The sequence below is a fragment of the Mobula birostris genome, chromosome 2, assembly GCF_030028105.1.
Source record: "Mobula birostris isolate sMobBir1 chromosome 2, sMobBir1.hap1, whole genome shotgun sequence".
In the NCBI taxonomy this organism is placed as follows: Eukaryota; Metazoa; Chordata; class Chondrichthyes; order Myliobatiformes; family Myliobatidae; genus Mobula; species Mobula birostris.
The window spans coordinates 26383618-26396137 of NC_092371.1; the positions used below are offsets into that span (position 1 = coordinate 26383618).

General features: G+C 45.1%; 1 protein-coding gene across 2 annotated transcripts in view; it reads right to left on the minus strand.

Moving 5' to 3' along the window:
* Positions 1 to 2678: 2678 nt before the first annotated feature.
* LOC140185606 (RNA-binding protein 38-like) overlaps positions 2679 to 12520 on the minus strand; it is a 51199-nt gene continuing 41357 nt past the window's right edge. For both annotated transcript variants that reach the window (XM_072239011.1, XM_072239020.1), the window contains exon 4: positions 2679 to 4013. In XM_072239011.1, coding sequence (XP_072095112.1) covers positions 3722 to 4013 — 292 coding nt within the window. In that variant the 3' untranslated portion in view covers positions 2679 to 3721. The remainder of the gene's footprint in view (positions 4014 to 12520) is intronic.

Below are 12520 nucleotides of genomic sequence, written 5' to 3' on the forward strand. Positions count from 1 at the left end.
ACTCTGGCCACACGAGGGATAACATTGTCCACACGAGGGATAACACTCTGGCCACACGAGGGATAACATTCTGTCCACACGAAGGATAACACTCTGGCCACACGAGGGATAACACTGTCCACACGAGGGATAACACTGTCCACACGAGGGATATCACTCTGGCCACACGAGGGATAACACTCTGGCCACACGTGGGATAACACTCTGGCCACACGAGGGATACAACTGTCCACACGAGGGATACAACTGTCCACACGAGCGATAACACTCTGGCCACACGAGGGATAACATTCTGGCCACACGAGGGATAACGGTCTGTCCACACGAGGGATAACACTGTCCACACGAGGGATAACACTCTGTCCACACGAGGAATAACCCTCTGGCCACACGAGGGATAACCCTCTGGCCACACGAGGGATAACACTCTGGCCACACGAGGGATAACACTGTCCACACGAGGGATAACACTGTCCACATGAGGGATAACACTCTGTCCACAGGAGGGGTAACACCAGCCACACGAGGAATAACACTCTGGCCACACAAGGGATAACACTGTCCACACGAGGGATAACACTCTGTCCACACGAGGAATAACACTCTGGCCACACGAGGGATAACACTCTGTCCACACGAGGAATAACACCAGCCACACGAGGAATAACACTCTGGCCACACGAGGAATAACACTCTGTCCACACAAGGAATAACACTCTGGCCACACGAGGGATAACACTCTGTCCACAGGAGGGATAACACTGTCCACACGAGGGATAACACTCTGGCCACACGAGGGATAACACTCTGTCCACACGAGGAATAACACCAGCCACACGAGGAATAACACTCTGGCCACACGAGGAATAACACTCTGTCCACACGAGGAATAACACTCTGGCCACACGAGGGATAACACTCTGGCCACACGAGGGATAAAACTCTGTCCACAGGAGGGATAACACTCTGTCCACACGAGGGATAACACTCTGGCCACACGAGGGATAACACTCTGTCCACACAAGGAATAACACCAGCCACACGAGGAATAACACTCTGGCCACACGAGGAATAACACTCTGTCCACACGAGGAATAACACTCTGGCCACATGAGGGATAACACTCTGTCCACAGGAGGGATAACACCAGCCACATGAGGGATAACACTCTGTCCACACGAGGGATAACACCAGCCACACGAGGAATAACACTCTGGCCACATGAGGGATAACACTCTGGCCACACGAGGGATAACATTGTCCACACGAGGGATAACATTCTGTCCACACGAGGGATAACACTCTGGCCACACAAGGGATAACACTGTCCACACGAGGGATAACACTGTCCACACGAGGGATATCACTCTGGCCACACGAGGGATAACACTCTGGCCACACGAGGGATAACACTCTGGCCACACGTGGGATAACACGCTGTCCACACGAGGGATACAACTGTCCACACGAGGGATAACACTCTGTCCACACGAGGGATAACACTCTGTCCACACAAGGAATAACACTCTGTCCACACGAGGAATAACACTCTGTCCACACGAGGGATAACACTCTGTCCACACGAGGGATAACACTCTGTCCACACGAGGGATATCACTCTGGCCACACGAGGGATAACACTCTGTCCACACGAGGGATAACACTCTGTCCACACGAGGGATAATACTCTGTCCACACGAGGGGCGGGAGAAATGCAATAGCAAGAGGCTGCCAGGGGTTGTACACTCAGCTAGCTCCATCGTCGGCACAGGGTGCCTCACCATCAAGGATCTTCAAGCTGCAGCTACACAAGAAGATGGCCTCCATCACTAAGGACACTCTCCAGCCGAAACATGCTCTCTTCTCGTTACAACCATTGGCAGGAGCTCGAAGACCCACACTCAGTGGTTTAGGAACAGCTTCTTGCCCTCCGCCATCAGATTCCTGAATACCAAACAACCTTGTTATCCCTTTATTTGGCATTATTTTTGAATTTATAGATTCTTATGCTTTTGCACTCTACTGCTGTCACAAAACAAGTTTCACATCATATGTCAGAGATAATAAACCTGATTCTGAAAATCTTTTGAAAGCCTGTGAATCTGAGGGGTGGGCTTCATAGACACAAGAGATTCTGCAGATGCTGGAAATCTGAAGGAACTCAGCAGGACAGGCAGCAGCTATGGGCGATTAAACAATAGACATTTTGGGCCAAGACCTTTCTTCGTGACCGGCCATCTTCAACAGTCCTAAAAAAGGGTCTCAAACTGAAACATCGACTGCTCATTTCCCTTCACAGAAGCTGCCTGACCTGCTGAATTCCTCCAGCATTGTGTGTTGTGTGTTGCCCAGGGGTGGGTTTCAGTTTTCTAAGTAGGGGAAAGCAGGGACACATGCTAACTCAGGAAAATGGGAGGCAATGCACATCAACTCTTCGTGCTTTGAATGTTGAAAAGCTCAAGGTTTCTTGTGTGATGGCTGATATCTGGGACAGATGACAGGAGGCTACTAGAAATCACCCAGCTTCATTCAGTAGGGGTGGATCCTGAGGCTGTCTGCAGATCTCAGAGTTGAAGAGAAAAGCAATAAACTGGCAGTCCACCCAATATCAGGACGTGGCATCTTAGTTCTCTGTACTGCAAGTCACAAAAGCAGCAACAGAATAAAAAGAAAAGCTATTTTGATATTTTATGCTCTTTTAATATAACATTGAAAACATTTCTCCCAATACCAGCTACGGTCTAAACAGAATGGTGGTTGTTACTTAATTGTAGCTTTGAGCCTAAAATACTTCTGCTTTTTTAAAAAATACCTTCATTAAAAAAAAATTAAAAATTGCATTTATAACTTAAAACATCCCTTTCATTCCAGATGGGTTTAAAATGCAAATTTCAAATTTTCAGTCATTTAGTTTCTGAACGTAGCACGTCTTTTTAAAAATAAGTAGTTTCAGTACATTACAGGATATCACATAGATTGCGATCACTAAAAATTACTCACCTTTTCACAGATAAGTAAATTTTTAAAAAATATATACCCAAGTTGAGATGATTTTAAGATTAATTACAAAATTAAGAAAATAGAACAGTGTTCTGACTACAGAAATATTGCTTCCCTTCCAAGTTTTTTTTGCATATTGAAATTAATTAGCAACCTATTAGTTTATGATTTACTAAGAATAATTTACACAATGGTAGCTGAACAACTAAATTTTCTTCCTCTTTCCCCAGTTTTGAGCACAGATCATTGCAATAAATATGAAAAAGTTGACACATTTTTTTCTCCTCTGTAAGATGTTGATAAATTAAACATTTTTATACATCAAAAAACAGCATTTAGCGTGTTTTCTATTATTTGTTCTGCCGCACTTTGTACCTCACAACGAACAGCTTTGCTGCTAACACATGGGCAGGAGGAGGGAGTGTGACGTAATCGGAGAAGGCACAGGGAAGAACAGGAAGGCTGGAAGAGAAGAGGTGGCAAAAAAGAGGAGAGGTAACTGCTTCCCTGACTTGACCATTTTGCTTCCAGCCATTGGGCTGAGAGGGATCAGCTGTCCCAGTTCAGGCATCAGGCTGCTGCCATCTCTGTTAATACTTGAAGCAGCTCTCCAGGTCGAGCTGCTCAAAGATCCAGTAGCAATGTCGCATCAATCACCCACGTATCCGTCCACCACAGTTTTGTTTAGAAATGGAATCCCTTCCTGCTTCCTCCATTTCCCTTACTGCAGGCGATCGGGCTGCAGCAGCTGAGGGGGATACTGAACGAATGCAGCAGCAGCAGCGGTGCTGGGGCTGCCCCCCGCCACGGGCTGCGGTACGGTGGAGTAGCTGAAGCCTAGATAGCTGGTGGCAGGCGACAAGGCATACGGGTACTGCTCGTAGGCAGCGTACTGAGCGTAGCTGGCAGAGGTGGCATAGTCGATGAAGGGGGAGGCGACCGAGTGAAGCTGAGTTGGCAACACCACGCCAGGCTGCACAATCGCCTGTGGGTAGAGGTACTGGGTGGTGAGGCTGTAAAAGAGAATAGCACAGGTCAGCACTGCGGTGGAAATAAACGATGAGGAGAGAAATCAAACTGAACAAACTATTCAAAATGAAACGTTTCCGAATCTGCCGAAGGGGTGAAGAAGATTATATTAAAATGCATTACCGTGAAGCTTTCTTTGAAAAGGAGATAATGATGATAAACACCTGAAATAAGACCAGTGTCGTAGAGTAATACGACACTGTTCCAACCTGTTCACATCAACCACATTGCCTTCCAGAGCCAGTCCCATTCCCCCATGTTCGGCCAATACTTCTTAGCCATGCACGTATCCAAGTGTATTTTAAATATTGTTAATGTACTTGCCTCAACCAATTCCCCTGGCAGTTCATTCCATGTAACACCACACTGTATAAGTTGCCCTTCAGCTTCCTTTTAAATCTTTCCCCTCTCCCCTTCAACCCGTACCCTCTAGTTGTTTTTTCTCCCCCTTCCCCTGGGAAAACGACTCTGTTCTTTCATCCTAACTCTGCCCCTTTGATTTAACTGAACAAAAGGTCTGTGAGATCACCCTTCAGTCTCCTCTGCTTCAAGGAATAAATCCAAGCCTCTCTTACCTCTCTCTAGAACTCGGGCCCTCGATTCCTGGCAATATTCCTGAAAAGAGTGCAGAAAAGACATCTTTTCTATATCAAAGTGACCAAAACTGTACAGGGACGGCCTCACCAACCTTGCGCACCACAGCAGCACAACATCTCGCCACTTATACTCACTGCCCTGACTTATGAAGGCCAACACGCCAAACACCTTCCTCAGTGAATGTTGGACACAGAGAGGCGGTTCTGGTGGTCTGAAATATTCGCTCCATTTCTCTCCTCCTGTCTGCTCCCTGACTTGCCAAACGTTTTCAGCACTCTCTGCCTTTGAACCTTATTTTCAACTTCCAATTTTTAAAAATATAATTTACATTTTTATTCTTCTCATAGATTTATTTTCTGTTACAGAAATAATCAGCTTGCATTTACATAACTGCTTTTCGTGAGCACTGGACCGTTAGGACTACGAGCGGGATTCAGAGGGTCATTGACAAAGGTTAGTTCAATGAAGACTACAGTATAGCTACTGCAGAGAAGCAGCCAAATGCTAAAATGAAGCTGAGGAACTACCATGGTGTAAAGTTGAAATGTTTACCCGAGACTTTATCCGAGACTTTATCCAGTCAGGTCAGTGCATCTTGGTCTGCATGTACTCAAACCAGTTCCAGACACGACTGATAATAACTTAAAGGCCATCCATCTAGACAGCGGGGTCAAGCTCAACTTCCTAGGAATAGTTTAAAGTTATCCTAGATTCTTGCTCCAATTCTAACACCGTTGCAACAACTTCTTGGGGAAGCATAAATAGAATTGACTGATGCACAACTGATCCATCGTCAAGGACTCCCTCCATCCAGGCCATGCTCTCTTCTCACTGCTGCCAACAGGAAGGAGGTCCAGGAGCCTTAGGTCCCACACCACCGGGTTCAGGAACAGTATTACCCCTCAAATATCAGTCTCCTGAACCAACGTGGATAACCACACTGACTTCAACTCTGAGCTGATTCCACAACCTACAGACTCACTTTCAAGGATTCTACAGTTCGTGCCCTCAGCATTATTTATTTATTTCATACATGAGAAAATCTGCAGATGCATTTATTTGTTTTGGGTTTTTCTTTGTTTGTAATCCATTACGGACAATCAGGAACATCCTCTCCATGACCTACTGAATAAGCAGCGGAGCCCCCTTTCGAACAGGCTTATTCAGCTCTGCTGTCACAATGATCGTTACAGAAAATCTTTCCAACCAAATGCAACAAACATATACAACAGTTCCTCTGTGTGCAACAGGAGAACACACATCAGAGTACAATAGTCTCAGCTTTATTATTTCGTACATTATTATTGCACATTGGTAAATTACTATGGTGTATGTCATTATTCTGTACATTATTAGTTAATATTATTATATGTATTATTAGTAATTATTGCTAAGTGTGTTTTTAAATGTTGCTGTAACTAAATAATTTCCCACTCAGATTCAATAAAGTACTTATTATTATTATTATTATCAGTAACAGTTTATCTTCTTTTGCACATGGGTTCTTTGTCAGGCTTTGCATTTCACTGATTCCATTGTATTTCTTTGTTCTACTGTGAATGCCTGCAAGAAAATGAATCTCAGGGTAGTACATGGTGACATATACGTACTTTGATATAATTATATACTTTGAACCTATGACTACATTCAATTAATGTGGTTGCAATGTGAGCAGCAAAGGTCGATTGGATCCTACAGTTGTTGAACCGCAAGGGAGGAATGCTATGGTCCCATGTACTACGGGCAGATGTAGAGATGGGTGGGTGCACTTGGCACAGTTTGCTCTGTGTTCTCACAGAAGTGATCAAAACCACAGGCTGAGTAAGAAGAAATTCCCTCACTGTTTACTGGGAATATCCCTAGTTAGAATCATAGACTGGGTGAAGTTCACACACTCACTGCCTGTCCTGAGTTCTAAAGAAGCATGGTGCAGAGGTGGCCAGTTGCCCTGCCACAGAATGATTATAAATCATCTATCAAAGCACTTGGTTATCTCATGAATCATCTAAATTATCCAGCGAACAGTGGGACGATAATTGCAGGTAAGGTCAATGACTTAAGGCAAAGCAAAGCTGCCTGAGTGGAAGAGTTAGACCACCAGACCGCTGAGCACGAAGGAGACTCAACGTGGTGCATTAGAGAAGTCACCATGCCAGTCAGATGATCACAGTCAGGGCTGGACTGGAGATACACGATGGGTGACATCGAACTGACACCGACTCCCTTGAACAGCATTGAACAGCAGTGACTTACACCAAGAAGTTACAAGTCCTTCAGTTTGAGGAACTAATACAACATCAAACAACAATGCCTGGCTGAGGAAGACAGTGAACAGATCGAAGTTAACGTGACTACGTGCAAAGTGATGGATATTCATATATTTGTTTCAAAAAAGGACAACAATGAAGTAATAATTGGCACCTTAATCTTGTGTTCATAGAACATTCAACACAAGAGTTTCTACAGATGCTGAAAATTTTATTAACACACACACAAAGCGAACTCAGCAAATCAGGCAGCATCTAGAGAGAGAGAGAAATAAACACTCAATGTCTCAGGTTTCAGTAAGACTAGAAGGGAAGCCACAATACCTTAAGGCATTAGGAGCAGAATTAGGCTATTTGGCCTCTGAACAAGAAGGTGGAAGGAGTTGAAGGAGTAAAAGCGGCAAGTGACATGTGAGATCAGGTGAAGTGGAAGGTGGGTGGGTGGTGGGGGCTGGTGGATAAAGTAAGAAGCTGGAAGGTGATAGGTAGAAGAAAGGCTGAAGAAGGAGGAATCTGATAGGAGACAACGGTGGACCAAAGAATAGAGGGGAGGAAGGGGCAAACCTGAGGGAGGTGGTGGGCAGGTCACGAGGGCAGGGAGGAATTAGAAATGGGTGAGAGGGCAACCACAATGGGGAATGAAAGAGAGAGAAGTGGAGGAGGGTAGGGAAGAAATTATTCAAAGCTAGAGAAACCGATATTCATGCTATCAGGTTGGAGTCTACCCAGACGGAATATTAGATGTTGGTTTGCCTTTCGTTGCACAGAATGAATCTACACTTTTATTGTAAAGATGTAGATGTTATTTTATTGAGATATAGCACTGAATAAACCTTTCCAGCCCTTCCAACCACACTGCCCAGCAATCCTTGGATTTAATCCTAGTTTAATCAAGGGATAATTTACAATGACCAATTAACCTACCCCCCAATACGTCTTTGGACTGTGGGAGGAAGCTGGAGCACCTGGAGGAAACACATGCAGTCGCCGGGAGAACATACAAACTCATTACAGGCAGTAGCAGGAATTGAACCCACTGCTACCTGTAAGGTACTGTAAGGCGTTGTGCTAACCACTGTGCTACTGTGCCACTCCTGAGGCGACAGATCATCAGCTACCTCAGTATAGACCGGACCACCACAACATCAGGTCTGATAGAAATGCCCAGATGGCTGCTGCGTTATACTGAAGAGTCTTTTGTCTGCAGTTGTCACCCATTTCACTGTCCCAGGAATGGCCAAAGTCTCACTACTTCAAAGGGGTTATTTCCTCTGCACTCTGCTCCCAGATCTCCACACTGTACTCTTAATTTTAAATAAGGTTCAAAGTTCATGCTAAACTTATTATTAAAGTACATATATTAAAAGATAATATCCTGAAATTTATTTTCAAATAAAGACAAATAAATATACTTAGAACAGTGTTTGCATTCTAGCCTTATGGGATCCAACTAAATTTGAAAACAAAGACAGCATTAACTTAATTCTCTAATTCTTCCTAAAATTCAACAGTGCTAACCCTAAATTCCCTTTTTTGCTCGCCACAACTTCCTCATTCTTCAATGTTCTCTTCCTCTGGTCTTTGTACTCCAGTGAGTATAATTTAACTCATATGTACACTCAGTGGACACTCTATTAGGTACACCTGCTCTTGAAGACAAATATCCAACCAGCCAATCATGTGGCAGCAGCTCAATGCATAAAAGTATACTGACATGGTCAAGTGGTTCAGTTATTGTCTAGACCAAACATCAGAATGGGGAAGAAATGGGATCCAAGTGACTTTGACTGTGGAATGATTGTTGGTGCCAGATGGGGTGGTTTGAGTATCTCAGAAACTGCTGATATCCAGGGATTTTCACACACAACAGCCTCTAGAGTTTACAGAGAATGGTGTGAAAAACAAAAAAAAAATCCAGTGAGCAGTTCTGCGGGTGAAATGCCTTGTTAATGAGAGAGGTCAAAGGAGAAAGGCCAGACTGGTTGAAGCTGACAGGAAGGCGACAGTAACTCAAATAACCACACGTTACAACAGTGGTGTGCAAAACAGCATCTCTGAACACACAACACATCGAACCCTGAAGTGGATGGGCTACAGCAGCAGAAGACCACGACCTTTATTCGCTACAGGAAGTACCTAATCAATTGACCGCTGAGTGTACATTGCAGCTTGAGCAGCAGCTGTGAATTTGGAACGGGGTTGAGATATTCAGCCAATGATATAATTCTCTAAAAGGGAGACTTGCCTATTGAAGACAGTAGAATTACTAAACTTCACACTTAACCAAATCCTGAAACATACAACTCTTCTGTGGTTTAAAAAACAGACTGCTGGAGAAACTCAGAGGGATGTCACTCTTTCACCTCCTGATGCAGGATCTCAAACTGAAGTGTCAATCATACTCTTTTCCCACAGATACTACTCAACCTTGGCCTCACCATCTTCTCATTATGATCTTACACCTTATTGTCTACCTGCACTGTACTTTCTCTACAGCTCTTCCAATTTATTCTACACTCTGTTATTGCTTTCCCTTGTTCTAGCTCAAGGCACGGTGTAATGATTTGATCTGTGCAAGATAAGCTTTTGACAATAGTGACACTAGTAATCCTGATGAAGGGTATCAGCCCCAAATATCAGCTGATCATTTCCCTCCATAGATGCTGCCTGACCTGCTTGTTGTGCATGTTGGTCCAATTCAATTCTAACCCACTAAGTTCTTCCAGCAGTCTTTGGATTCTATCATCTGCAGTCTCTTGTTTCCATGGGTCTCCCCAGAGCTGGTCCACCTGGGGAGGTGCAAGAAGGGCACCTCCAGCGTGACTCTGCGCCTCTGGCCCACGTTGCGACCAGACGGACAGCGTGCAGTCCAGCCTCGAGGAGAAGCTGGTGAGAGGGTGCAGAATGCTGGCTGTGGGCTGAGAAAGGGTGAGGGGTTGGTGACTGAGGGCCAGCTTTGTGAAGCCTGTCATGAGATCATCCATTTTTGCTTCATCACCAAGGTGGAGTGGGTTTTCCTTTTGTTGCCCAGGGCAACTAACCATAGGGTGAGATTTCAATGGGAGGGAAGTGGAAGACCTCGCTGGGATAGAGGAAATATTGTATCAGGTGTATGAAGATAGGAACAGTAGTAGACGACTCCACTCCCTCAAGCATGCTGCACCATTCAGTGAGTGATTGGCCCCAGACCTTGTCTCTTCTTCTCAATACCCCAACCTTTCAAAGTTTTATCTACATCTTTAAACACTTCCATTGATCCTCCCTCCACAATCTTCTGGGATAAAGAATTACAGAGATCTTCTTCCTTCTGTGAAGAATCCCTCCCAAATCTTGTAACCATGTCCCCTTATTTGAGATTCTCCCACTGGTGAAAATATTTCAAAATCTACCTTGTTGTATCCCTTGAGGATCTAATACACTTCAACAGTTCATCTAAATTCCAAAGAATACACATTTAGCTGCTTGTGATAAAATAATCTTCTTTTCCCCAGGAATTAGGCCAGTGAACCTCTTCTGGACTGCTTCCAATGCCAGGTTATCATTCTTTAAGGGACCAGAAATGTGAAAATATTCAGCGTGCGGCCTCGCCAGTACCTTATCGGGACAAACACCTCAATAGTCCTGCCTAGCAAGAATTGCCTTTGTGTGATCCTCTGCTTTCTTTTATTTTAATGAATGCTCCTCCATTCTCTTCAAACCCAGCCCCACAGAAATAGCTTGTTTTGACTTCCATAGGCGAGGGAGCCTGATGGTTGCCACAGTCCCAAGCTTGCTACTGTCTCAGTCTCAACACTCTAGCAGATCCCAACTTCTGAGATGGTTTCCTTCCTACTGTCCCATGGTGCATCGCAAAGAGGATGTAACGATTAGGTGTGGTGTGGTGTGGTGTTCATGACCTCAGCACCCTGACCGTCATTCCTGTGCAAAGCCGCTCCCCGAACATAAAGGAGGTCATGCCATTGGCTGGCTCATTGAGATTCACTCATTAACCACTTTATTAGTTACTTTTTGTACTTAATAAAGTTGCCACTCAGTGTATATTCATGGTCTTCCGCTACTGTAGTTCATACCCTTCAAGGTTTGAGGTGTTGTGTGCTCAGAGATACTCTTCTGCACATCATTGCTGTAGTAGATGATTATTGGAGTTACTATCACCTTCCTGTCAGCTTGAAGCAGTCTGGCCATTCTCCTCTGACCTCTCTCATTAACAAAGTGTTTTCACCCACAGAACTGCTGCTCACTGGATGTTTTTGCTTTTCACATCACTCTCTGTAAACTCTAGAGACTGCAGTGTGTGAAAATCCCAGATTAGCAGTTTATGAGATACACAAATCACCCCACCTGGCACCAACAATCACTCCACAGTCAAAATCACTTAGATCACATTTCTTCCCTGTTCTGGTGTTTGGTCTTGACCATATCGGTATGCTTTTATTCACTGGGTTGCTACCACATGATTAGCTGATTAGATATTTGCATTAACGAGTAGCTGTACGGGTGTAGCTAATAAAGTGGCCACTGATTGTATTTACAGCACCTTTGGTTTTAATTTCAGATTTCCAGTGTCAGCAGCGTATTTTTCTCTTTGGTCCCTCTCCACCAAAAAAAAAGCAGCTAAAACATTCCCCATCTCTTTCAGTGCTTCACACCCAAATCATCTTCTGACCTTCTCTCCAAGGGTGATTCCCAGAGGCAGGACCAGCTTCCAACACCATGAAAAACCAATAAAACTGTACGTTCCCCCCACGACCCTGTGGGCTTCCTGCACGTGCTCCCGGTTCCCTCCACATTCCAAAAGATGTACAGGTTGGTAGGTTACTTGCCCACATGGGCGCTCACTGGCCCAGAAAGAGTTTTTACAAGGTGTATCTGTCAATAAATAAAATGAGCTCACGAGTCAGGCAGCATCTTTGGAGGGAAATAAAGAATCAGCATTTTGGGCCAAGGACGGGGTCTCAGCCCGAAACGCCGACTGCCCATTCCCTTCCATAGGTGCTGCCCGACCTGCCGAATCCCTCCAGCATTTTGTGTGCGTTGCCTCCCACGGCGAATATCTATCTCAGTGCCACCTGCCCTCTGAGTGACAGGAGCAGACGCGTGCTGGAGGGACACCGCGACCTTGGGAAGCCATAACCTGTTCACACTCTGACAGCTACTATTTCCAGCGGCCCAGGAGAGCCGGGGGGGGGAGACTTGGAGCTGCGTCGGTGTGTTGGGGGAGCTGTCCCTCCCGAGAGTCGCAGCTGCCAACGGAACAGCGGGGAGCCTTTCCACCCGACACCACAAGTGGATTAACCCAGACGCAAGACGACAGCTGCTTCTGTCCCATCCTAGACCTGGTGACATTGACACAGGCAGTGGCAATTACGAGGAAGACACACCAATGGCAATACTCCATTAGGAGTTTGAGGAGATTTGGTATGCCACCAAAGGCATTCGCAAATTTCTACAGATGTACGTGAACCGCATTCTGACTGGTTACATCACTAACTGATACGGAGGTTCCAATGCCCAGGATCGAAGGAGGCTGCATAGGGTTGTAAACTCAGCCAGCTCCATCACAGTCACAGGCCTCTCCACCATCGAGGACATCTTCAAAAGCCAGTGCCTCAAGGAGGCAGCATCCA